The 27,970-nt window shown below is 27.8% G+C and overlaps 2 protein-coding genes across 2 annotated transcripts; one reads left to right on the top strand and one right to left on the bottom strand.

The window, feature by feature from the left end:
* Positions 1–280: 280 nt before the first annotated feature.
* On the bottom strand, positions 281–27,970 carry LOC101239663 (kyphoscoliosis peptidase). Its single transcript, XM_065788828.1, has 6 exons — positions 27,906–27,970; positions 26,606–26,686; positions 13,370–13,656; positions 8,215–8,447; positions 7,124–7,893; positions 281–618 (listed from the first exon to the last, which is right to left on the bottom strand). Exons 3-6 carry the CDS (start codon positions 13,649–13,651, stop codon positions 410–412), a joined length of 1,494 nt encoding a protein of 497 aa, XP_065644900.1. The 5' UTR covers positions 13,652–13,656; positions 26,606–26,686; positions 27,906–27,970; the 3' UTR covers positions 281–409.
* LOC136074589 (uncharacterized) lies at positions 20,969–22,371 on the top strand. The gene is made up of 2 exons (XM_065786924.1): positions 20,969–21,313; positions 22,252–22,371. The coding sequence occupies exons 1-2, from the start codon at positions 20,969–20,971 to the stop codon at positions 22,369–22,371; spliced, it is 465 nt and encodes a 154-aa protein (XP_065642996.1).

Below are 27,970 nucleotides of genomic sequence, written 5' to 3'. Positions count from 1 at the left end.
GACGATTTAGTTTACAGTTTTGTTTCAAATGAAAGTTTAAAAAAGTGTATTGTAAAATGTTCTAGCACCAAACGTAGTTTATATTTAAACATGAACAATATATTTTGGTAAATATTTATTTGAAAGATATTTAGTATTTTCATTTGTTCCAGCTTTTAATATACAATAGTTAAACTTTTAAACTTTTTTAAAAGTATATTTTGAAGTATATTTATAACTCTTATTTAGTAATGGAATTTTTTTAATTTACGCAATTAAAGGAAAAAAAGGAGGAAGGTATAGATGAGAAAAATATATATTCTAAATTGTAAAAAAATATATACATATATAGAGTCGGCAGGCTTTTGATCAAAAAAAAACTCAAGACAGAAGCAGAGCGACGATTGAAATTTGTAGATTTTTTTTAAAATTACGCGTTTGACTCCTGAACAGCGCCGTTAAATATTTCTTCTTTAAAAATGGTTTGATATTCTAAAACACTAGAAAAAGTTTGCCTCCATTTTTGATGAAACTTTGCAACGACCGTTACTCTTTCAGAACCACTTGTTATAACCACATCTCCCTCCCACGTCGAATTTTTATTTAGATCAATTGGAATCCAGCTGGAGTTTGCTCCACCTATAAGAAAAAAACATATATTTCAATAATCAAAATTTTTTTCACCAAAAAGCTTTTAAAGGTCATAAAAAGTAATGTAAAACCTAAGGGTTACGCGCATATATTTTGTAACTTAAGTCATATGCATAGGTAAAAGATATAAAAAAATATTCATACTATGAATAATAGAATCGCGAAAATTGTTAAAACCTAGATCATGCACGACAAAAAAAAATAAGCTTCGAACAGATGTAATAATTTTAAAATGTATACTTTGATGATGATGATGAAAAATCAAATTTAATCTTCATCAAGTTTATTTCATATGAAAGACCAACACCTCTTGTCATAAGCATTTTATAAACGGCTAATTAATTTTATACAATATCTCTAATTAGATTATTATTATATAATAATATATAATATTATATAATAATTAGATTCTTTTATAACAAAATGAAAGTTCTTTTTACGTTTTTTGGACAAATGTTAATGCGTTTCGCAAAATAACATGCAAACGAAAATGATGTTTAACTTTCTAAACGTAACTGCTATTAGTAACAAAAAAAGTACGTTATATTTTAAAGTACACTGCAAAGAAACAATAAGGAACTTTTAAATTAAGCCTAACTCATTTTATGATCCAAAAATTTATAATTTCTTTAAAATTTAGGAGAAAGCCGGGACACTTAAGTCCCGGACACTTAAGCCCCGCACACTTAAGGAATAAGTACTTTACTGCTCAAACTAAAAACATCAAATGATTGTTATGAAAGTAGAAACATCTATTTATCGAATTAAAAGCAAAAAAATAGTTACAGTGCACTTAAATATAACATAAAACGCAAAAGAAATGTTAGAAAACAGACATCTAAAAAAAATTAGAGGAATGACCCGGACATATATTTTAAACACGAGTTCGCTTCTTTTAAAATCATAAGGCACATACTTAATACATTATTATAACTAGCATTTTACCACGGACATTCCAGTTATAATAATTAAAAGCAGGATTGTTAACAAAAAAACTTTGGTGTGGCTATTTCTACAGGTTTATGGGTCTTTTTTAAATTCTGAGTTAATGTCATTTAAGCCCGTCTAAAATTATAGAACCTTGATAACTTTTTTTTTAAGTTTTTGATACATTTAAAAAAAAATTGCATCTAATCTATTCAATTTGAAAAGAAACGAGATTAAAACAATGATTTTAAAAACAACGTTTAGAATTAATTTACTTTATTTAAAACACATTTAAATCACATTATTGCAACTAAAAGTACCTTTATTGGAAATAAAACAAAATAACATATTATTTTGTTAAAACATTGATAAAAAAATATCTACCATTAAATCGAACTACCAAAAAATAAATTTCCAAGATAAACACTTTATACTTAATATGATAAAAACTTAATAAGATAATTTTTTTTTCAAAACCATACAAACGTCACAATCATAATAGTCAGATGTAGGATCTAACTGTACACAATTTTTATGTGCCCAATCTTTACACGTAAAGCACTGAATCGAGTCTTCATCAAAGTTTTCTCCACATATTATACATTCACTTTCATTTTCAGGACTTTTAAACAAACAAGTAGCATAAAAAAAAAACTGTAGGAATCCGAGATAAAACATTTAAAACATCAGTAACTGCAGATTTAGTAGCTGCATTAAAAGTTAATGATTTTTTCAAAACGATTGCTGTGATATTAGGTGTTGTAGAAACAAAAATGGCAGAAGAGGTTACATTGGAATAATTTATAAGTCGCTATTGAGTGATGGTATTGAGAATGTTATTCATTACTGATGTCTCATTTATTACTAATGGATCATTTATTGCTGATGGCTTATTCAATTGCTTTGTTGATGTTGTTGATGGCTCAATTGCCATGGGAATATCTGTTATCATAGATGGTAGGTAATCAAGATCAGAAAATACATTTCTATCTAATGGAAATATTCCAGTACATTTAAATCCACTTTGAGCTATTTCGTAGCGTGCAACTTTCAAAAACACACTGGATACAAGACCAGCAACATCATAATCTGAAATTTTGGCTCCAGGATTCATCTTCATCCATTTTGCTGATGCTTCACTGAATTCTGCCTTGAAGGGTTTCATGAAAGTTCTGTCTAGTGGTTGTAACTTGTTAGAGGTATGTGGAGGGATACTAAGCATATGAATGTGATGGTTTCTAGCATATTCAATAACCAATAACTCTTTATGTGATGCATGTCGATCTAAAATCAATAGAACTGGGTTGCTTAGAGATGTGTGAACATATTTTTGAAAATGTTCCAACCATTTGAGAAAAATATCTCCATTCATCCAGCCGCTGCTGCATGGAATTGCAATACTATCAGGGGTGCCCCAATCATCAGACGTCTGTTTTTATCCATTTTTTTATGAGGAAATATAAAAAGCGGAGGTACAAAATGTCCAATTACACTCATGGAAACAATAGTATTATATTTGTGCCTCGTTCTCCAGATGTTAATTTACCAACTTGTCTTTTTCCTTTCACAGACAAAATTTTTTGGTTTTTATAAATGCATGAAACACCAGTTTCATCAGCATTATATATCCTTGATACTGGAAAATTGTATTTTTCAGTCAACTCTGTTAACATATTAAAAAAACGATCTACTTGAGGTTTGTTGAAACCAACAGCTCACATAAGACTTGTAGATTGGGGTGTTGATTGGGGTGTTGATTGGGATGTAGATTCCCAACACCGACACCCAAAATTAGTTCTTAAAACTAATTTTGGGTGTCGGTTTTTAAATCCTATAAAGAAATCTTTTCCTGATATTCTTTTTTTTTTTGTTGAAACAATGCTGAATCTTCAACTCTTCAGCTAAGTCATAAACTAACCTCAAAACATCATGCCAAGAGAGTCCTAAAAATCGATTTCCCAAATTTTTTACATGTTCAACAAGTTTGATTTCGAATTCATAATTAAAAGTATTTTGAAAACGTCCTAATATGGGACACAACTTTTTTTTGAGTATCGTACTAGAAAGTGTACTATGTGGTATCTGCCATTTTTTAGAAGCATTTCTAATAGAACTTTTTTTTTCAGTTACCACATTTACTGCTTTTAACAAATTTTGTTCACTCCAGCTACCTTTAACAAATTTTGTTCACTCCAGCTACCTTTATTATTTGCTATTCTCCTAGCCTTTATTATTTGCTTTTTTTACATTGTAAATTAATAAAATGAAATCTATAAACAAAAATTATTTACAACTTAATAACTGCAGTATAAGTAAGTATTAAGTAATTACACAATATTTATTATGTTAATTAATAACAAACACACGCACAAACACACACACAAACATATATATATATATGTTTATTATTAAATGACAAAATAAATATTATGTAATTACTTACAATACCATATATATATATATATATATATATATATATATATATATATATATATATATATATATATATATATATATATATGTATATATATATATATACATATATATATATATATACATATATACACATATATTATATACTAACATACATAAATGCATATATATATACATATTATATATACATACATGCATATATATATACATATACATACATATATATATATATATATGTATGTATATGTATATATATATGCATACATATATATATATATATATATATATATATATATATATATATATATATATATATATATATATATATATATGTATATATGTAATTAAATAAAACGAGAGTGTAAAACAACATTGAAAATAACAATTTTCTCCATAAATTCAAACGATAAATAAAGAGATTTCACATTAATATTGCAAACGAAGTAAGCAACCATGCACAACATTTAAAAATTAGTTTTATATAAGGTAATAATCATAATTTGTAATGTAATACAAAAAATTGTTTGATTTTTGTAAATAATCAAACGGTGCCTTTTAACATAAATGATGACGAAAACGCATCAATCGCAAAAATTTCAATTTATAAATAAAATAAACTGTTCGAAGCTACCCTAAACGTGTGTCCGGTATCACCCAATCATACTTCATTTCAAAATACCATTTTTAAAGCCATTCATAAAAGTGTAAAAAAAAATATTTTTTTTTTTACAAATATTGTAAATCAAATTTTTTGTAAAGTGTAAACAAAAAAATTAGATATGATAATAGGTGATTCAAATATGATGATACACTGTTATCATGATGCTAGCAAACAATATTTGGCTCTGCCATGCGATCGCTTTTGAATATTGGGGCAGATATTTTGCATATGCCTTAAAATCTAAAGCATGTTTTTATAGCACTCAATACTGAACAGCTTCTTTAGTTTTAGCTGTACAACAAGTGTCTGGGGCTACCTGCCAACCAAGGCGGGTAGCACCAACTTTCCCCTAATAACCCAACTTTCCCCTAATAATATCTTTATAAGTTCATAGAGCATTAAATTTGCACTTTTAAAATAGCATAAAAGACGAGTTAATATTTCTAGTTTTTGTTTTTGTAGAAATAAGAAAATAGATATAAGAAAAAAAAAATCTTAAAAACATTATGAAAATTATTAAAGAAATCATAAGCATATACAAACTTAAGATTTGACTGCGCTATTCTCTCTTTTGCATCATTACTGTGGATTTAAGGAATTAGTCCAAAGTTTTCAAAAAAAAGCAGGGTTACTTACTAGTCTTTATGTCACCAAAACTTCAACATATAATGACCACAAAATATATTTATAAAGTATTCATTCCAAACAACATGTTCATATTAACAGACTCAAAATCCATAGATACAATTAAATTAATATTAATATTCTGCGAATCTTAATATCCTGTTAATTGAATTAATCGTTAAGGAGGGGGGGGGGAGGACACACACTCCTCCCACAAGTCAATATGCACACTACCAATAAATTAAATTCCTGTAAAACTAATTTTTTTATGTTTTGTATACTGTATACTAGTTTCACTTATTTTATTAAATATAGGAATATTTATTTATAATTACAGAATTCAACATTTTTGAAATCAGGATGTGTTAAACCATCAAAATTTTATTCAACATATAATGACCACATTTTCCTATAAATTCTTATCCAGGAAATATAAATATATCCAGGAGTGTATAAACTGGAAACTTTTTGCAAGAAATGCTAAATCGAAGAAAAAAACAACAATAAGATCTCTTCTTGCATTTATCCACATAAAAAAAATACAGATAAAACAAATGAGAAAATTTGGCTATAGAGAATCATAAAAAAATTGTCACAGTTTTTTTATGATTATTTTGAAAGCGAAATGGAATAATATTAACCGGAAAGTGAGAGACTTCACATTTTTTAAATGAGACAATTTAAAAAAAAAAAAAGAAGAAGAAGGGTGCAAATGTCATTTATTATGTGCATGATTTATAAAATGGGCCTAATTGATATTAAGTTTGAAACGGATTTTTACTATTATTTTTTTTAATTTCAATTTATAAACATTACTACTAGAATGCTGTATACTGTAAATGAAAAAATATAGATCATTTGCCTTAAAAAACAAAATGTTACATCTGTTATGTTATGTCTAATCGTAGTTTGTTAATGTGAATTGTTCGCTATAAAAGACTTGATTAAATTTACAGAGATTAAAAAAAAATTAAAACTTGAAACAAATTAAACTTTTAACAAGTATTATCAAATAATTTGAAGTATTAATAAAAATAAAATCAATTTTCATTCAATTAAGGGAAATCATTAATTTATTTTTTAACAAAGAGAAACAAAGTAATATAAAACTTTCCACATTTTGATAAACTTAAAATAAAAATAAAATATATTTGGGTTACCAACAGAAAACTGATAAAAAAAATTGATAAAGAGCTGGTTTTAGAAACACAGCATTATTGCAAACACAATAAGTTGATTTTAGAAACAGTAATAAAGTGAGAAAATTATTATGGCTTTTTTTAAACAATTTGAACTCTTAAAAAACCATATCACAATAATTATACCTCAATCCTGTTTTTAAAGCTCATTGTTTTTATCCTCTGCTCTCTTATCCCTACTTTTAAATGCTCATTGTTTTCATCTTCTCCTCTTCTCCTCACTTTTTAAATCACAAACCTCCTTTTTTTTTTTTAAATAATTTTAACTTCTAAACACCAAACTACAACAGTAATACATACCTCTCTCTTATACAGAATGAGCACTCTACCGCTGCACTATTACTATTTAAAGTTACTTTAATATTAAACGTAAACTTTCAACATCAAAATTAAATGAACTTCTTAAACATTTTTTAAAAAAATTGTAATTTTTATTTTTTCTCTGAAATTGTAATTTTAAATCAGGGCTGACGACACGGGTTTCTAAGTGGACAGGCACAATCATAAATTATTTAAAAAAGTCCTCTATCTATAAATTTCTGAAAATCCCCTCCCCCCCCCTTGTCATTGACCCTGTAAATAAATTATTTAAAATAAAACTGCAATAAATACACTTGCTTAATAAAATTAAAAAAGCAACAAGACATACCAAGACAAACAACCATCTCAACGGCTCCTGGTAGAGCAATTTTAAATTTATACTTTTCTCCTATAATTAAATGCCCTTGCAAAGGGCTATATAAAACATATCCTTGTTCAAATTGTTTGTACTGCTTTGGAAAAACAGAAAACTTTAAATTTTGCTTAAGTTTAACAATGTAACCACACAGAAGTGATGTTACATTCTTTGAAGTTTTTTCAAACAACTTTAGAAGAAATTCCCCTTGGTGAGGAATCATAATGAATATGTGAAGCAGTTTTTCTGTTGTATACAAACGCATTCCTTCATTCACTACCTCTTTATTTGCCATGTCATATAAAATAGTAAAATATTCTACATTTGATTTTGTTATCTTGAATTTTAAATGTAATTTTTCTGTCTTTTTACATTCAATTACACCAAGTGAATGAGTTAATGGTTTCATCTGACTTAAAAAAAAATTCCTGGAATAAAACGGTAAGTTTTTAAAAGCATTATTTGACATAGGTTCATCAAGTAGTTGCCAGAAATTATCTTTAGGATAATGATCGTATATAAACTCTTTAGGATCACAAAGGAAATAATGTTCATTGTAATCTCTAATAAAATCCATGTCTGCATCCAAATATCCTGAAGCCCACACAACATCAAGTAACCACCATGTCTGATCTAAATAAACAGCATTCCATGAATGATAGACTTCATTGTTAATCGAGTCAACTAAAGTATTGTTAAGTTTTACCCATCCTGAAACAATTTCCATCTTTAAACCTAACACTCTAAATAACCAATAATTTTTCATAATAACTATAACAATTACATTATAATAACTGTATTATCTATAATAAAAAATATAATAAAGTCATTATATTTATATAAATGAAATATATTTTAAAAAATCATATTAAATATATAACTATAAGAACTACAAGAGTGATATAATAATAACTATATTTAAAAATATATTATGAACTATATTAACTAAAATAATATCATAAGCTAAAATAGTAAAAAAATTTAAAGGTTAAAAGAATTAAAAAGAACAAAACTTAAAGATAAAATAAAAATTAAGTTCAACTTAATACCAAATAATTGTTTACTTTGTACATTCACTTAAAAAAACAGCAAAAGTATGAAGATTTTTATTTTTAAGATATTGATCTCTAGGCAGATGCATATTATCTGCTTCCAAAATACAACCACCTGCAATATCTTCAAAGTTATTAGTGACCCATCTCCATACAACACGTAACTGTAGCACTACAGATTCAACAAATGGCTCAATCAAGTAATTCACAAATTGTTCTTTTGATTGATATAAACTAATTGGAACCTAAAGAAAAATAAAATAAAATTTTTTTTTATAAATGAAATCTTTTTTCATTTCATTGTGTATTGAACTGAAAAAAAAGAATGGACGATAACCATATTTTTAGCAAAGACTAGGGTTAACACATTTAAAATATATTTCAAAACAAACTTTAAGACACATTAGGTTACACAAATAAGTTCAGTAAACTTTATCAAAAAATTTACAAACTCCTGCTTGAACTTGTTGTAATAAACTTTTGACAGAAATCTTATATTTGACTAAAAATAACAAGCTATATAGTAAACAGTTTGTACTAAAAAACAAAAACAACATTAAACTGAACATGAAATAATTAAATTTAAAGTTTCCTTTGATAAAACTTTGATACAATAATAAGTTACTTGGCAAACAGAAAGCTTTACATTTATTTTCCACCAGTAAAAAAAATAGTAGAACCAGCAAAGACAATGGGCACCTTATGTAATTATAATGATTTTCTGTTCTTATGTAATTATAATATTTTCTGTTCTTATGTAATTATAATGATTTTCTGGGAAACAGAAAATTATGTTAATTACATAGGAATTTACGAATATGCATAAAATAAAAGTGGGAAAAGAAGCAAAAAAGGTAAATGAACTTTTTGTTTATTATATGGTATGAGTGGAAAAAAGTTGAATGGTTAAAGCAATATATATCTTAAAAAATGGTAATGTTTTATTTAAACACCAGCTTTAAAAGCATAACTTTTGTATATTCGCAGCCAGTTCTGAAAAATTTTACTACTTTATGATGATAAACCAAAAAAGAACAAATGATATTGTACAAATTAATTATTAAAACTTATTTGAAGCTTCAGTCAAAAAGCTGCATTCTGACAACTGTAGTTAGCAGAATAAAAACCAAATATTTTTTGTTGAGATTGGTTTGTGACATATATAGTTAAAAGATAGAACAAAGCGTAATTGATTAATATTAAAAAGATTAATAATTAAAAATCATTTTGCTTTTTTGTATTTAAAATGTGAAAAGAAAAAATTAAAACTACTTTGAGTATTTTGACATATTTCAATAGTTGTAAACAAAAATATTTGTACGATTTGTTAAAAATTAAAAAAAATATATTGATGATTATTGATTTTTTGTTAATATTTTCTGTTCGGAGCTATGGAGTTGTGAGAGGGTCGATATAAAAAATGTTAGCTGATTGTAGTGCTTTTAACCTTAAGTAGAGAAAAGAATAAAAGTCAAAACATAAATGAGACATAAGAAAATTATGGGTGTGTAGACAAACCTTGGCCTGACCATGTTCAACAATTCCCTTTAACCTGTATGGATTGAATTTTTATCTGCCACTAAAATGGTTTTGATTTCCCATACAGTGCACTTATTGTAATGGTTGGCTAGGTTTAAAAGTTCTAGTTTCTTAATTTTAAATTAATTTTCAGTTCTTAGTTCTAAAGATATCAAAATACTTTTAAAATAGTTAATATAAAAGTAGTTAGTCAAAACTGTGGAACTTTATTTATTGCAAAACTAAATAAAGCAAAAGGTATCTTTATAAATTATAAAAGGTAACTTTATAAACCGTTTATTGAAAAAAACATATATTACACACACACACACACACACACACACACACACACACACACACACACACACACACACACACACACACACACACACACACACACATACACACACACACACACACACACACATATATTACTAAATGTTCTTTAGTGTTATTTTTGCTCTATATTTTCTACCCATATTTTTTGGTCTATATTATATTTTTATATTATATATAAAAGCTGTTGCTCTTGGTAGATAATAAACTAAACATTATACTTTTCAAAATAGATTTTCAAGGCTATGTAACAATAGGAAGATCTAAAAAGCTACAATCAATGCTTGTAATATGAAAGTTTAAGATATGGTTAATTATTCCATAGTGTCAAAAACCTCAATAGATATTCTCATAAACAAACTAAAGTAAAATCACAAGCTGTGTTCTCTCACAGATCGAATCTTTATTTAGAGAGGCAAAAACAAAAAAAAGAATAGCAAATATTACTAATGCTAGTTGAAATGTATCTGGTGTATTTGAACTAGGAGTTGGCAATAGTAACTAAGATGATTTAAACAGTGCTCTGGTTCATAGTTGTAAACAAGTACTACATGTAAAAGATTGATTTTACGAGGTTTGATATATATGAAGAGGCAAGACTTTTTTTGAGCTAGTAATGTTGTGCTTTATTTTTTTGGTAATAATAGTGATTATTGCTATTAGTTTCCACTTAATTTGATTTGGTAACAGTTGATCGTAAAAATAAAAATGACTAATTTAGCTGATATAATTTTGACGTGGTAAATAACAATTTTATTGTATACATTTGAATATATTTTTAAAGTATTTACTTAACAACAAATTAAAGGATGAGTTGTCAACATAAAGGGGTTGTTTGCCATGGGGACAAAAAATGGCGTTGTTTAAAGTGTGTTACATGAAACAGTGCTACAAGTGTTATATGAACTTCATTTGGAAATAAGTAAAATGAAAACTTTATCAAAGAAATCAGAAACCATTAACTTGATGACATACTTGGAATATCCAAGCAGGTTACATATTGATCATGCTGGCCCAATGAACAGAAAAAAAACTTTGGTATTACAGTTTTTCAAAATGGATTGAAGCTCTAAGCAATATTCAAAATAACAATTGGAGTACTCAGAAGATTGTTTTTGACCCATAATATACCTCATGATATACCTCATAATATACCTCATGTTATTGTTAGTGACAATCTAAGTTCTCTGCAAGACAATGATAAAGAATAATTAAAAAAAGGCGTTTTGTAATAAAATAATTTTTCTTACCAGGAAACACAGTTTATGTCAAGAACTATAATGGAACTTGAAAGTTGATCTCAGCTATTATTTTACCAGCAACTGGAAATATCAACTACAAAGTATTGACATTGGATGGCTGTATCAAAATAAGACATATAGACTAATTTGTAAATTGTTACAAAAAAGGTGTTAGTAAAACTTTGGTTGAAATATTAAACAGCATAAATATTTTGTTGTCAAGCAATGTAGATTAAATAACTGAAATGGCTAAAAAATCAGTTCTAAGCAAAAACATGTATGAAAAACATGAAGGAATTAGCAAAGATGTTAATCCTGAGAGAATATGCAAAAAGCCAGGAAATAAAGATGTCAATCCCGAGAGATTATACTAACACTCTGGAGTATTTTCTGAACTCAATCCTACAAATCACTAAAGGTCAGTTATGTCAGAAACCTGATTATGTAGAGTGTTCACTTATCAGTATTTCAGTTATTATAACTGTATTTCAACTAGTAGTGTTTGTAACTATGGTTATAACAACTGGTTAAAAAAGTTTTGTTAAGAAGCTTACAAATGTTAACTAATGATAAAAGAGAATAAGATTTATAGATAGTGAATATAAGAAACATTTTTAAATATTGGATACAATATTTAAAAATGTACTTTATATGCACTAACTAAATATATTTTAAATATTTAATACGCAAGAAATTAAATATTGGACACAATATATTGAACACATGATTTGAAAATATCAATTTTTGCATTTTCTGAGAACAAATATTTAAAGGAGTTTTTATATTGTATTTATACTATCTAAAAATAATTTTATCAGAAAAAAAAAATCTGATACACCTGTAAATAAAAAGATTGAAAAAAATTTTTTTTGTACAATTTAGCATACAACAGTCAAATATAATAGCACAGAATAATTAGTAACAAAATATTGATATAAAAATTGAAATAAATTATATGAGTAAAAAACTAAATATATTTTATAAATATTATTTTTGTGTCTTTACATTCATTCTGGAAAAAATTAAGTAATTTTCAGAAGAATATATCTTAAATCAAATGATGTTCCCTTTATTTTTCAAATTATAATCATTTATTTTCCAGCACTATATATTAAAAAACAAAACTTTAATCTACAAAACTAACTGTTAAAAATTACTAACCAACTAATTATCAAAAAATACTAAAAACTTAATTTAAAACTTATGTGAAAAATTTATTTTTTACTAAAGTAAAGATTTTATACTCAAAAAACGTATTTTTTGAGCATAAAACAAATAAAAAAATTTTTAGCATGAAGAAACATTTAAAATACAAGTGTGTGTCAAGTTTGACGAATGCATTTTATTTTAATGCATTTACAATGCATTTTTAGATCTTCTCTAAAAAAACAAAAAACAGTATTATTAGTAGAGGCATTCTAAATATAACAAAAATATTCCTTAGAAGGCTAGATAAGAAAATTGTAGAGATAACAAGACAATTAAGAAAATAGCAACCACAATAAATGGAGACAACTTCAGCAGTTGATATACTTTTAATGGATTGGATATATGGTTTCCATAAGAATTTAGTAGTAAAAAGAAATCCAAAAAATACATAACTATAAGACTCATTAGGAGTGTTGCTATTTAAAACATCAACATTATGATATATGTAAACAAAGTTATGAAGTGATAATAATTAGTAATAAACAACTGGTTGTTGTTGTTGTTGTGTTTTTAAAAAAAATAAGTTTGTTTAGTTTATGTTATTTTTATAACTTATTAGATTAAATTACATCTACTAATAGAATTAGTTAAAAATTTCCTTTCAATTTTTCTGTTTAAAAATTAAAAAAATATGTGAAATCCTTTTATGTAAAAGTAAGTTTTTATTAGTCTGGCTCTAAGCTTTTAGATGAAACTATACCCTACCCATTTTGGAAACAGATCTAATGAGTTTAATTTTAAATCTACAAAAACTAGATTTTTTAGAATTTAGATCACAGTATATGACTTCAGTATAAACGTATACAAATTTGCATTTTACAAATTTCTATACTAAAAACCAAAAATGAGTAAAAAAAAAATACATTCAAGGCTCTTTCATCTGCCAATCTATAGAAATCAGAAGTAGGCACTATTTTTTTTTTCTTTTCCAAAAAACTGGTATTTGAATTATTAATTTTTTGATGATAAACCTCCTTTATGCTTGAATACTTAAACAATGACAGGTTACAACTAGGTTTTTTTCCACAGGAACTGTTTTGATAACTGAATATTTTACTTTGAAACTTTTTATTATCTACTTTTGTACATAAAGAAGTTTGAGATATTGAATGATCACATCCAACTTTTGATAATCCACAACCCATTTTAACTAAATCAAAAAAAAACAAAAAACAATAATAAAATGCAAATATATACAATACATTTATACATACATACAAGGGTGACCTTTAAAAATCAATTTTTGAATTTTGTCAACGGAAGCTCCACAAAATTATTAGTCTTTGCAGATTTTATGATAGTCAAAGTCTGAGCACAATATTAGCATGTTAACCTGTGCCACTGGGTGCTCAAAGTTAAACAAAAAACGGGTTTTTAGGGTTGAGTAGCAACGCTTTGGGATTGTATATCTGGAAATACCATTCTTTTCTTATGACATATGCCTCAAAGGCAATAATATTGTAACTAATTATTATTCTATATATATATATATATATATATATATATATATATATATATATATATATATATATATATATATATATATATATATATGTATATGTATATATATGTATATGTATATATATATATATATATATATATATATATATATATATATATATATATATATATATATATATATTTATTGCTACTTTTAATTAAATTTTACTGGTTACAAAAGTTTCGTTGTCATGAACTGAAACCTAAACTGAAAAAAAAATCATACCATGATTTTTATTTAACTTTAGGTTTAAGGAGACCTTTATTTTCCTTCTTTTCTTTTGTTATCTTTATGTTTAACTTCCCAAAGCAATAGTTGTTGCAATGTATATTTAAATAAGAAGCAGAACCAAAGATAAAGTTTTCATTGTAGGCTATCAGGCTAACCAGATAGCCAGTTATAAATCGCCTTCTAGTTGTCAAGGTTTGTCCATTTTGTACTTACAATTTTCATTCTACAAAGTTAACTATAAGAATTTCAGCAAGGGTCACCATACAAAAGTATTTCTTTTTTGGGGAAAAGCTTGTATCCCTACAAAATTATTACTATTACTAAATTAGAGAAACTTCACACAGAATGAAGAAATATACAAAAGGACAAGAATAAGCAGTCGAAACATGCTAAGAACAAAATCAAAAAGTTTGCCTTAAAGATATCTTTGATATTGTCCATCAAGATGAATTGACCATGATAAAATCAGAAGACAAAAAATTTCTTTTGAAACAAAGGGAGAGGGGTCAACTAGGCTCTATGCTTGGAGTTGATCTAAAGTTAGATTGATCTGAAGAAAGAAAACTACAAAATGAACCATTAAATAGATCGTTTATTTGACATAGGTAAGATTAATTTATTTTAACTTGAATACTGATCTTTTGCTAGACACGTTTGAAATTTTTATTGCTACTCTAACAAAAACATAATCAAAACAAGATAACCAGCCTAAATATTTTTATAATTAATTTGGTCCAAAAGCAAAAGGATGAAGGGTAGTGTTTGGGAAATTTTAACCATGAAACTATCTTTACTGTTGGATTGGTGTAATGTACATGACAGAAATGCCACATGTATACTCATAGCTAACTTAGAAGCACTAGGAGAGAATCCTGACAAGTTCATAGTGTCAAAGATCCCCATCCATGAAAAACGTAAAGTATTCAAAGAAAAACACAGTGAGAAGATCTTGGATTGACTTTATATACCAGAGAAGAATGCTGTTGTAGTTAATTAGGATGGAAAACTTTTACCAGATCTTCCAAGACAGAGCAGAGATAGAATCTCTGTTGTAATTACTTATGGAGAAAATGAACAACTGCTAGAAGTTCCTGTAGCAGAAGGCAGCACTGGTGAAGAACAAGTGCTGGCTATATACAAGTGTCTCAAGAAATGGGGTGTCTCTCATACTATCAAGGCAACTTGTTTGACACCATTGCATCAAACATAGAAAGATTCAAAGAAGCTCATGGGGCATTCCACGTCAAGTGGAACCACTCATCTGACATCACCGACTCCGATTTTGATGAAAATTGGCTCACATGTTGGGCATATGGACAGAAGACAAACATGTAAATTTTTTTGACTTAGGTCAATTATTTTTTGAGATATGACCTTTCAAAGTTTTGACCTTTTCACTTGACCTTGGTTATTTAAAACGTCATAACTTTTTTGCTATTATACTTAGAAAGTTGATTTTGGTGGCAAACAGAAGCTCTTGCATAGACGAACAACTTTGTGTCTACACAAAAAAGTGATAAGTTCAATAAAAAAAAAGTTATTGGTCATTTGGTCATTTGACCATTGAGCCTGGTCGATGGCAAAGGTCAAAAATCATAATTTTTTTTTTACAGATAGCTTTTTATATTGTGGATGTCCCATGAAAAAATCTTTTTGGGATTCCCATAAACAACTTTGGGAATAATATTAAAGTATAAGTAGGTTCTAAAAATTTAATATTTAAATACCTTAAAGTTATACAGTATTTTAAGGTAATTTATTGATATATATATATATATATATATATATATATATATATATATATATATATATATATATATATATATATATATATATATATATATATATATATATAGTTGAAAAGTAACAAAAATGCTTTATTTAGCAGTTTTAGCTACATAGCAGTACAGTACTGAATGCAGTATAATATTTACACCATTACCATTGCAATACATATTTGCTAATAATAAATTAAAAAAGCTATAATAGTTAACGATGATGCAAGTTAAGTGGTTTGGTTGCTCCTTCAGACTCTTTAGAAGTAATGAAGTATAACCAACCAGTTGTAGTTTTGGGTTCGACTGCTAGCAAAAGATCATTCAAATCAACGGTAAAAATATCCGAAGGAACTCTGAAGGAGAAAAGTTGACTTGGACCATGAGGGTGAAGAAAGTTCATGGTTACTTCTCTTTTTTCTGGATTGCTTTCCAAACCACAACCTATCCACCAATGTTCATCATACTCTACAACCATGTAACCAGTAATTAAACTGAAGTTGAGCTGGCAAACATTCTATGATGTAATTTTTTCAAATTACATCATAGAATTTTTTATGTAATTTTTTCAATTTACATAAAAAAATTGCAACTCCAGGGCAATTTTTACACTCGCCTAGAGGACATGCTGGCAAGGAAGGATTGCATTGGATTTTTGCTAAAGCATGTTTGTAGTTCTTAATAGGGGTTTCTAGTTCATCTTCTAGTTGTAAATCATCCATATGTGATCTGACTGTCATGAGTTTAACATTTTGATGAATGGTACATACACACACACAGTGAGTACCACTTGCTCCTGTAAAGACATATTCTTTTGGACATAGCTCTGCAAACTTCGAAAACCCAATTCTGATATTTGGATACTTTTCTGAAAATAATTTATAAACTTCCTTCAAATTACTTAAAACTAATCTTTTCTGAATATGTCTTCTTTCCCCATTTTCCATAACAGAGAGAAAATCTTTTTTTCCAGGCATTACACGGCTAACAGTGTCAGAGTAATAAAACTCTTTTACCACATCTTTCACATGTACAGGTAGTGATTTCCCTTTTTTTTGGTTAGGGGTTGATAAACACCTTTGGTTATTAAAACTTCTTTTGCTTGAGATACAAGTCGATGCGAACAATTAAATTCTCTCATCACTTTTCGATTACTCCATTGAGCAACAAATATTGTCAAAATCATGATCTTTTCACTCTTACTTTGTGTTGATTTATACTTATCCTGAAGCACTTTAACAATGTCATCAGCACATTTGTTGGAAACTTTTTTTTTAGTTGCTTCGTATTCATCATCCTCTAAAGTATCAATTGCATCTGAATTAGTAGATAAAAGGTTTAACTTCCTTTGTAACTTGCGTTTATCCAAGGGTGACTCCCCAATAACGACAAGGATTTATTAAAAATAGAAATTTCTACTTCCTGGCACTGATAATTTTCATCTCCCACATCTCCCCGATCTCAAGATATTTGTCACTACAAATATCTTGAGATCGAGAACTGCCTTGAGAATCTGACTCTGTTTTACAATTTGCAGAATTTTTATCATCACATAATCCTATTTTGGAAGGTAAGCCAGTGATCCTCTTTCAGCAAGTATCACATAATTTTGCTCCAGCCATAAGTTTAAGGGATACATAGCTACTTGCCGACTAGTAGCTACCCTCAAGGTTTTATATTGTTTTTTCTTATGGTGTTGGAAAGGATCATAACAACAGTGTTGTGTCTTCTAAAACTATTTTACTTGTGCTTGAAATGCCATTTTTAATCTAAATTTAATTTCCTAGTCTTTTGATGGAAATGAATTGATTATTTAAATATAAATATATATAGCTTTAAGCCTCATATAATTTAATACTGACTTAGTATGTATTTATAGTACTAGTAATTAAATTGCAACCTAGAAAATAAAAGAAAAAAAAGGAAATAGTTAATAATATATATTTCCAATAGGCTATTTACAGAAAATGACCTCAAAATATCGCATTTGTAAGTCCGATAAATATTAAATTTTTAGAACCTACTTATACTTTAATATTATTTCCAAAGCTGTTTATGGGAATCCCAAAAAGATTTTCTCATGGGACATCCACAATAAAAAAAGCAATCTGTAAAAAAAAAAATTATGATTTTTGACCTTTGCCATCGACCAGGGTCAAAGGTCAAATGACCAAATGACCAATAACTTTTTTTTTATTGAACTTATCACTTTTTTGTATAGACACAAAGTTGTTCGTCTATGCAAGAGCTTCTGTTTGTCACCAAAATCATAGCAAAATAGCAAAAAATAGCAAAAAAGTTATGATGTTTTAAATAACCAAGGTCAAGTGAAAAGGTCAAAACTTTGAAAGGTCATATCTCCAAAAATAATTGACCCAAGTCAAAAAAATTTACATGTTTTTCTTCTGTCCATATGCCCAACATGTAAGCCAATTTTCATTAAAATCCGAGTCGGTGATGTTGAATTTGACCAAAAAGTGGTTCCACTTGACGTGGAATGCCCCTCATACAATTTTGGAACATCATCAAATTTTTGAAATCATGTTGAAAGGAGTTTTTGAATGTAAGTTTGGATCAACAACTGGACTTCAACCCCGTATACTCAAGAAATTCCAAAAAGCATGGCCAAAACTTAACTAGAAACAATATGACACTGGTATTAGCAGCCAAACTGTAAAAAGACACTGAAGTAATTGCCAACATATCTGTAGATTTCAAAACTAAACTTGTGAAATCGCATCCCCAAGATGATTACAAGGAGCTCTTACAATTGATATTAGTGTTTGTAAGAGCACTGAATGGAACGGAAATGGGATTTAGATATGTAGGTGCCATCAGTCATGCCAGGTAGATGGTCAAAGCTATATAATGTTTAAAGATATTCCTATTCCGCAAACAAGTCAAACTGAGTAATGAAGAACACAGTGCCTTAAAAGCTGTCTGTATTTTTCTTGTTTAAAATGTGATGATTATTACAAAACTCTCATTACATAATTTCCTTTGAAATGAAAAAGCTTGTTATATTTAGTTTTGACTATAAAAAATAATAAATATAGAATATATAATAGAATATATATATTCTATTATATATTCTATATATAATAGAATATATATATTCTATTATATATTCTATATATAATAGAATATATATATTCTATTATATATTCTATATATAATAGAATATATATATTCTATTATATATTCTATATATAATAGAATATATATATTCTATTATATATTCTATATAGAATATATAATAGAATATATATATTCTATATAGAATATATATATATTACTTAGAATAATACTGCCTATGATTCAAACTTACATAAGAAATTAATGAAAAGATTAAGAGATACAGCTCAAAAGCTTTGTTAGGGCACCGGAAAAGAGATTTTTTTAAACTTTAAGGATCAAGTGGCATAGGTTAACATACTGCAATCATGCTCATACTAAGGGTATTTTAAAATCTGGAAAGACTGATCATTTTGTGGTGTTCCCGTTGACAAAATTCTGAAATAATTTTCTCCCTATATCATTGAGGTCACCCTAATAAACTGGTTCCCAACCGGTGGTCCATGGGCCCCTGGGGGTTCATGATTACTTGTTGAACAGACCACAAGGTAAATGTAAATTCTAAATACTTTTTTGGTTAGTTAATTTTAACTTTGATGTTTTTTTCTGTTTAAAGAAACAAATTAAATCTTAAATTAAAAAAGTAATTTATGCTTGAAAACTATGTTGCACAAAATATATGTTAACCGATTTGACATTAACTGTCTAGGACTTGGGAACCACTACAAAGTAATAAATGATATATAATAATCTTTCATTTATAAATTTTAAATGCTATATAAAACTATCTTATCTTATGATAAAAATATTTTTTCTAACTGATTTGTTTGAAAGAAAGTAATTTGTGTTATTTTCAATAAAAATTCGATACTATACTACTCTTATCTCAAATGAATATTTACATTATAGATGCTTTTTATACTATTTTTTAAATACTTTAGATAAAAAAAAGTAAAAAAAAGGTCATATATGAATATATGAAATATGGTTTTACCTACATGCTTAAAGAAACCATTAGCTACCCACAATGTGTTATTTGTTATAAAGAACTAGGAAATGACTCTATGAAACCCTCAAAGTTTGCAATTTACTCGAATAAGTGCCATCCTGATCTTTGAACAAATGATACTGATTTTTTTAAAAGAAAATTTGAATCACTGAAGAGATGCAAGTTGGATAAAACTGGGATTATTCACCAAACTCAACAGAGTATACTAGAAGCATCTTATAAGGTTTCATATAAATAGCACAGAACAAAAAAGCTGACACATTGGCTGAAGAAGTTATACTTTTATGTAAAAAAGAATCTCAAATCCATTTAAATGGAAATATTTTTTAAAATTACTACTGATAGAGTTCCTGCCATGATGGCTTGTAAGTCTGGATTACAGACTAGGATGAAAGAGATTGCTCCAAATGTAGTTAATGTACAATGTTTTATTAATAGACAGGCTTTGGCAACCAAAACTTTACCAGATAGTTTGTAATCAATTAGTCAAACTGGTCAATCATATAAAACCTTTTGCTCTTAACACTCAACTTTTTAAAAAATGTTACTCTGACCTAGATGCTGAGCACAATAAGTTATTGTTTTATACTTCACTGCAATTTGCTGGAAATTTTTTGAAAAGATTTTTCAAGCTTAAAAATGAAGTGAAAGAATTTTTATGTCAAATGAAAAGTGGACTGGTAGAACATTTTGAATTTGATAATTTCAAAATAACAACTGCTTATCTTGTGGACATTGTGGGTCATTTTAACAAGTTAATTTGCAACTTCAAGGCAAAAATGCTAATGCCATTACACATTTAGATAAACTGAAACCATTTATTGAAAAGCTCAAACTGTGTAAGACTAGAATTAATAACGAAAATTTGATCATGTTTCTAAATTTAAATAGTGTAATTGGAAATAACATTCTTCCTGAAGTTATAAAGACAGAAATAGTTTGTCACCTAGATAATTTGATTAATGAATTTGGTAACTTTTTTCTAGATGTGAACCTTTTGAGCAGTGAAGTTATTATATCACCATTTTCTTGCGATGTGAAAAATGTTAAAGAGGAAGCACAAGAAGAACTTATTGAGTTAAAGAATGATACCATGGCTAAGGATCACTTCAAAATAACACCATTAAATAACTACTGGTTGAAAATGAGTAACTCATATCCATTATGTTTATCAATTGCACTTAGAGACTTTATTCCTTTTCAACATCATATTTGTGTAAAGTCAGGTTTTTAGCCATACGATCTCTGAAAACTAAAAAAAGAAATAGAACATATTACTGCAGATATTAGAAGTGTTCTATTCAAAACTAAACCAAATTTTCAGATATTAATTGCTGGTAAGCAGTGCCAAAATTAACATTGACTTGATTTGTATCATATATTAATTAAGATAAAATATTTTTGTGTCATTAATAGTCTAGTCTATTCAAAAATACCTTGAATAAAATATCATCTTTAAATTTAAAAAATTACATTATTAAAATGTTCACCGTAATAATTTTTAAAAGCAAAGGGGTCTATGAAGATTTTATGATGTATAATTTGGGAAATGGATAAGAAAAGATTGGGAACCACTTTCCTAATACATGCATACACACATACATACACACATACATACATACATACATACATACATACATACATACATACATACATACATACATACATACATGCATACATACATATGTATGTATGTATGTATATATGTATGTATGTATGTATGTATGTATGTATGTATGTATGTATGTATGTATGTATGTATGTATGTATGTATGTATGTATGTATGTATGTATGTATGTATGTATGTATGTATGTATTTTGGGATAATGCATTGAAAATGAGGGTTTTGTATTAAGACTCATAATTTGGCAGGTATATATTTGATCAGGCTAAAATAATATTTACCTGAAAGCTAAATTAGGGATTTAGGCTGCAAACATCAGTCCAATTTCAACTGCCAAAGTGTAAATACATTTTTATCCAAAATTTTAATTATGGTTGAGTTTATGCCTACAATACTTTTTTAGCAGGGAATTCTTTTATATTACTTTCGCCAAAAAACAATGACAGCTGAGGCACATAGAATATTAGTGGAAACTTACAACAATGCTCTTTCAGAAAAAATATGCAGAAAATTGTTTCAATAATTCAAGAGTGGTGATTTTGACCTCGAAGATGAAGAACATCTTAGTGCTGAGAAAAAGTTTGAAGATACAGAATTAGAGCCATTACTTAATGAAGATCTATGCCAGACACAGGAAGAACTTACGTAAACATTGGGAGTCAATTGATCAACAGTTTCTAAGCGCTAGAAACACTGCTTCTACAACTCTTCTACAGCTTGTGGTCCGGACAACATACCTATTGTAGTCTTGCAGAAGTGTTCTTCAGAGCTGTCGTCTATACTTTCAAAACTATTTAATAAGTGCTTATTGGAGTCTTGTTTTCTGGCAAGCTGGAAAGTGGCATCTGTTATTCTTATTTTCAAAAATTCTGGAGAGCGATCTGACTCATATAACTACCATCCCATTAGTCTTCTATCATAAGCAAGGTTTTTGATTCTTTAATTAACAAACACCTAATCTCTCATCTTGAATCTAACAACTTACTTTCTGATCATCAATATAGATTTCAATCTTCTTATTCTACAGTTGATTTGCTAACAGTAATAACTGATAGAGTTTATTGTACATTAGATAGTGGTGAAGAGGTTAAGGTTATCGCTTTTGATATTTCTAAAGCTTTTGATAAAGTTTGGCATGCTGGTCTTCTCCATAAGCTTTCTTCTTACTTTTTTACTTTTAGATAAGGTGCTTTCTTCTTACTTTTTCCCTTTTAGATAAGGTGCAAAAAGGCATTGTAAACATAGTTGGACCTGCTCTTGCAGCCAACCTCAAACCACTATCGTCATGTTGCTTCTCTCTCTCTTTTCTACAAATACTATAATGGGCACTGCTTTGAAGAGCTAGTGTCTCTTTAGAGCAGTGCCCAATATAAAAGCTAATATAAAAAGATCCTGTCCAATGTTAAGCTCTGTTATTTTCAGTTTACTAAACCTTGTATCTTATTTCACATGTTAGGTTCTAGAGAATTTTGGAATTTTTTTCATCAGTGTCATTAACTAGTCTCTTATTCATGGGTCTTATTCATCTTTTTACTTCTCCCTAGAATAGGTTAGAGTTATTTGGAAAAAAACTTTTACTCCAACTTGACTATTGAATCTAAAAGGCCATTCATCCTGTCATACCAGTTAAACAGGTTAACGCATTGCTAAACATCTAAATCACTACGGCTTCCAATGCTAAAGTTAATTTTTAATCATAGACTTAAAAAAGTCTTCTGAAGAAAAATACTTTTTTAAGACTATGATTTCCATCATAGTCTTTAAAAAGTATTCTTCAGAACTCTCTTCAATTTTTGCTAAACTATTAAAATGTGCTAAATAAGTGATTCCAATTTTTAAAAACTCTAGAAAATAATTTGACCTCCCTAACTATCCTACAATTAGTCTTCACTATGTAATCAGTTCCTTTATATAAAGTTTTTGAGATTTTCAAGTCATTTCTTTTTAAATGCAGAACTAAATGTATTCTTAAAAACCGACACTATTCTTCGCTTTAAGTAACTTTAAAGGTACCTCAAGGTTTTATCTTTGCTTCTGTATTGCTTCTTAACTAAATTACAATCTTTATGAAAATTTTACAACTAAAGTGGTTCTATTTGCTGACGACTCAGAAAATACTTTATTCTTTTGTCTTGACAAAAAGTCTTTACTTTTTGGTTGCTTAGAACAAGCAGACAAAGACTAAAAGCACATTGTAAATGTAATTAGATCTGCTTTATTTGCCAAGCTTGAGCCAATATCTTATTGTTGCAAGGTTGCATTTCTTTCTTTTTCTACAAATACTTTCATGGTCAAAGCTCAAACAAGCTATCATCACTATTACGATAAACCGAAACTCATTCTTGCTTGGCTTCTTATTCAACAAGTTATATTTTTTTAATGTATCTATCCATTCATGCTATAAAAACTTTTATTAATCCAGTTTTTTTCCTTGCACATCAAAAAATTCGTATAAATTTTACCCATCTTAATGTTTTCTGTTTTTATACAACCTACAACTTTTTAAGTCTTCAGTTAACCGTTTCCTAGCTTTTTAACCCTATTTTAAAGTAACTCATAACTTAATAGTGGTTGCTTGCAAACTTTTTGGAAGTAAATTAGAGTTTAAAAATATATAAATATATGCCAGTATTTAATAAATAGTAAATATAAATAGTAAGTATAAAATTATAACATATAAAGTATTCTAAATTTTTTTCCAGCCTCAGCTATCAACTCCTGCTAAATATTATAATTTTGCTAGGACTGGGTTTGCAAAAAGTCTCATTTTTAGCCAGGGCTATCATGAGGGCTGGGACCCCAGTCACTTACTTGCTGCTCACAAGTAAGTGACTGGGGTCACTTACTTGTAAGCAGCACAAACAACAAAAGAAAATCTTTTCTTTTGTTGTTTGTGCAAAAAGATTTTCTTTATCAAACTATTACTGGTGATGAAAAGTGGATACTTTACGACAACCCTAAATGCAGAAAAGCATGGGTAAAGCCTGGCAATTTATAAACATTGACAGCAAAACTAAATATTTATGGTTCCAAGCTCATGCTCTGTATCTTGTGGGACCAGTTCAGAGTAATGTATTATGGGCTGCTTAAACTAAATGAGACAATTACAGCAGACCATTATCAACAACATTTCATCAAGCTGAGCCAAGCATTGAAGCATAAAAGACTGCAATATGCTTAAATATATGACAATGTTATTCTTCAACATTTTTTGTTTTTGTTTTGTTAATTCACCTCCCCAAGGCCCAGAAGGCCACTACAGACGAGGAGGCTACTTAATTGTGGTTATAACCCTCTCTCAACTCTATAACTCCGAAACACGAACCTTGACGAACAAGGCCGCTGCGCGGAGAAACAAGTTGAGCGCAGTACTACCAGGGACGTGGTGGGGATCGAACTCAGAACCTCTCGCTTATAAAGCGAGCGCTTTACCACTACACCACTACTGCATTTGACAACATGACAACCCCATGTTGGAAAAAACTACATGGAAAACCTCAAATGGGAAGTTCTTCCCCATCTGTCATATTCACCAGTCATTGCCTCCTCTGATTACCATTTATTGTGGTCAATGGCACATGACCTAGCTAGGCAGTAATTTTCTTCTTATAATGATACCAAAAAAAAGGTCAACGAATGGATCGCATCAAAAGACCAAGACTTTTTCTAGCGTAGAATCTGCATGCTACCAGAAAGATGGACAGTATTTTGAATAATCTCATAGTCTTCTCAAAATAAACTGTTAATTTTTATTAAAAAAACACTAATTTTCAATGCATACTCCCAATATGTGTATATATATATATACATATATATATATGTATATATATATATATATATATATATATATATATATATATATATATATTTTTTGTGTATATATATCTATGCAAACTCTGTTTAAAATATTATAAACTTTAAAACATGTTTTGCAGATTTAATATTTTTATAGATATTAACACTAGGAGGAATTCTATCTAAGATTTACCAGCTCCCTCCCTAACTCAAAATAAAATAACCACAGTATGTACACCAATTAAGAGTATTGTGAAGGTGACAAAAAATGCATTGGTAAAGCCAAAATCTTTAATAATTGGATGTGTGGTTATCAAGTGATATTGAAAAACAAACTTATATGCCAAGGTAAACAACCACTTCTTCTTAAATGTGGGTATAATAAAAAATGACATAGCTGTTGATTTTTCTGAGAACTAAGTATTGTTCTCAGAAAAATCTTGATCTACAGACCAAGACACAGAAAATCTTGAATATGTATAAATAATGATTTAAAACATTTATAGAAGAACCATGATAAATGCTAGGTACTTTAACCATAGTAATATTTGTAGTGCAGGCATGATCTTTGGTAACTGATACAATATCTAATAAAAGTAATATTATAGTATTTAAATCTTAACAGCACCTGGTGTTATTGTGATCTAGATAATGCATATTACAACTGTTCTCATTCAGGATGAATGGATTCTATCCAATACAATAAATGGTTTGAAAAATGATATATACCAAAATAAACTAGTTAGAAATATCAAAGCTTTTAATATTTGACTGACACAACTCTCCATGACACAAATCTGAAAACTGTTGTCAACTTAGCTGTTACAAACAACATTAGTAGCAACCAAGTTGACAGTTAATTATTTACTTTGTTTAATTGCCCTTCCTAAAACTTTTAATAGCTTTTTAAAGTTTAAGGAAGGATTTTTTTCTAATCATGTGAAATTTATAACCCTCTCATTTTGGGGAGGATGGAAATCTAATATGGTGTCATAACTTTTGAACATTAAAAATTTATTAAATGAAAACCGATGAAGTTAAATTTATTATATGATAAAAAATTTAATTTATTAATTAATTTTTCTTACTTTCAGTTTAGGGGAGCCAACTTTTTGAAATACTTTTGCTCTCGTGCTACATCCATCACCTTTTTTGGCATAACATTCTTACTTGACATAAAAATGAAAATACTTAAGTTTAGAGTTTGCACAATGCCTAACAGTACCTAAAACTTAAAAAATCTTGTGTATGCCACTGCATATATATATATATATATATATATATATATATATATATATATATATATATATATATTACATATCATTAGCTTTGTCATCGTTATTGGTATTTATCACTGTTATTGGTATTATTTATTGTGATAAATATTTCTTTACTCCTTTTGAACTTCCTACATTTTAAAATAATCTTTAGTCTTGAAAACGAAAAATATAAAAGATTAAATGTACAAAATAAGGTTGTAATGGAGCTACAATACCAGTTAACTCAATGCAAAATTCTATTAAAATTTTTTATTTTAATTACTTTAAATTTAAATTTAAAATTGAAATAAAATTTTTTTTATTTTAATAACTCTAAGTTATTTATTAATAAATTAACAAATAATTTTTTATTCTAATTACTCTAAATTTACGCGAAATTATTTATTAAGAAATTAACAAATAATTTTTTTATTTAAAGTAATTATATTACTCTAAGTTTTATTTTTATCAATCTAAGTTTAAAAATTAATTTTTTTCATTTTACTCCTTAAATCTCATTGCTTTTTTGTAATTTAACTTTAAAAAGTTTATTTTATTTTTGTATATCAAAATATAGCATATAATTCAAAAAAATTTTTTAAATTATTTGACATTCGCATAATATTGCAACCATGGTTGCTAAGCATAAAACCAATATTGACACCGACCCAAATGGGACACTCAAAATACCTCAAGTGTTAGTTATTTTTTTTAATCAGGTAAACACTACCACTATCTCCTTTCTCTTTACTTGTCAACTAGTTTAAGTTTAGCAAGTAAAACTTAAGTTCAAAGATAAATTTTTGACGTCGTCACGCACAGAGTTTACTACTATTGCGTCATACGTATACAAAAATTACTATAACAAAGTAAATAAATGTCTTTAAAATGAACGAACAAATAAAAGAATTAATTGTAAAAACTGTTAAAAATTTAAGAATAATCTGTTATTCATAGTCATTGTCCAAATTAAAATACGTAAAGTTTTTTAATAGGACATTTCCATTTCTGTGCGTGATTTATTATTTTTTTTGTATCTACAATTTGAGGCTAAGACTTAAAGCAACACGCATACTATTAATCTTAAAGAACAATTTTACAAAAATATTTCTATCATATTTTAGGCTACCTAAGTAGGGCTGTAAATCCTGTCTCGCGTTCGTGAACGGCTCGATGATCGGCTCGACAAGAGCT

The sequence above is a fragment of the Hydra vulgaris genome, chromosome 01 (assembly GCF_038396675.1).
Source record: "Hydra vulgaris chromosome 01, alternate assembly HydraT2T_AEP".
Classification (NCBI taxonomy): Eukaryota; Metazoa; Cnidaria; class Hydrozoa; order Anthoathecata; family Hydridae; genus Hydra; species Hydra vulgaris.
The sequence above is the reverse complement of the archived record's forward strand: the minus strand, read 5'-3'. Positions and strand labels throughout refer to the sequence as shown.

What these genes read in the sequence shown, in the direction of transcription:
- LOC101239663 (XM_065788828.1), bottom strand. Translation starts at nt 13,651, where the DNA reads ATGGGTTGTGGATTATCAAAAGTTGGATGTGATCATTCAATATCTCAA. An exon ending in CAGATGAAAGAGCCTTGAAT is followed by an intron (nt 8,448 to 13,369) that starts GTATTTTTTTTT and finishes ATTTTTCTTTAG; the next exon opens with GTTCCAATTAGTTTATATCA. An exon ending in TTTTTAAGTGAATGTACAAA is followed by an intron (nt 7,894 to 8,214) that starts GTAAACAATTAT and finishes TTGGTTATTTAG; the next exon opens with AGTGTTAGGTTTAAAGATGG.
- LOC136074589 (XM_065786924.1), top strand. Translation starts at nt 20,969, where the DNA reads ATGTTTCTAAATTTAAATAGTGTAATTGGAAATAACATTCTTCCTGAA. An exon ending in CTTTTCAACATCATATTTGT is followed by an intron (nt 21,314 to 22,251) that starts GTAAAGTCAGGT and finishes CAATAATTCAAG; the next exon opens with AGTGGTGATTTTGACCTCGA.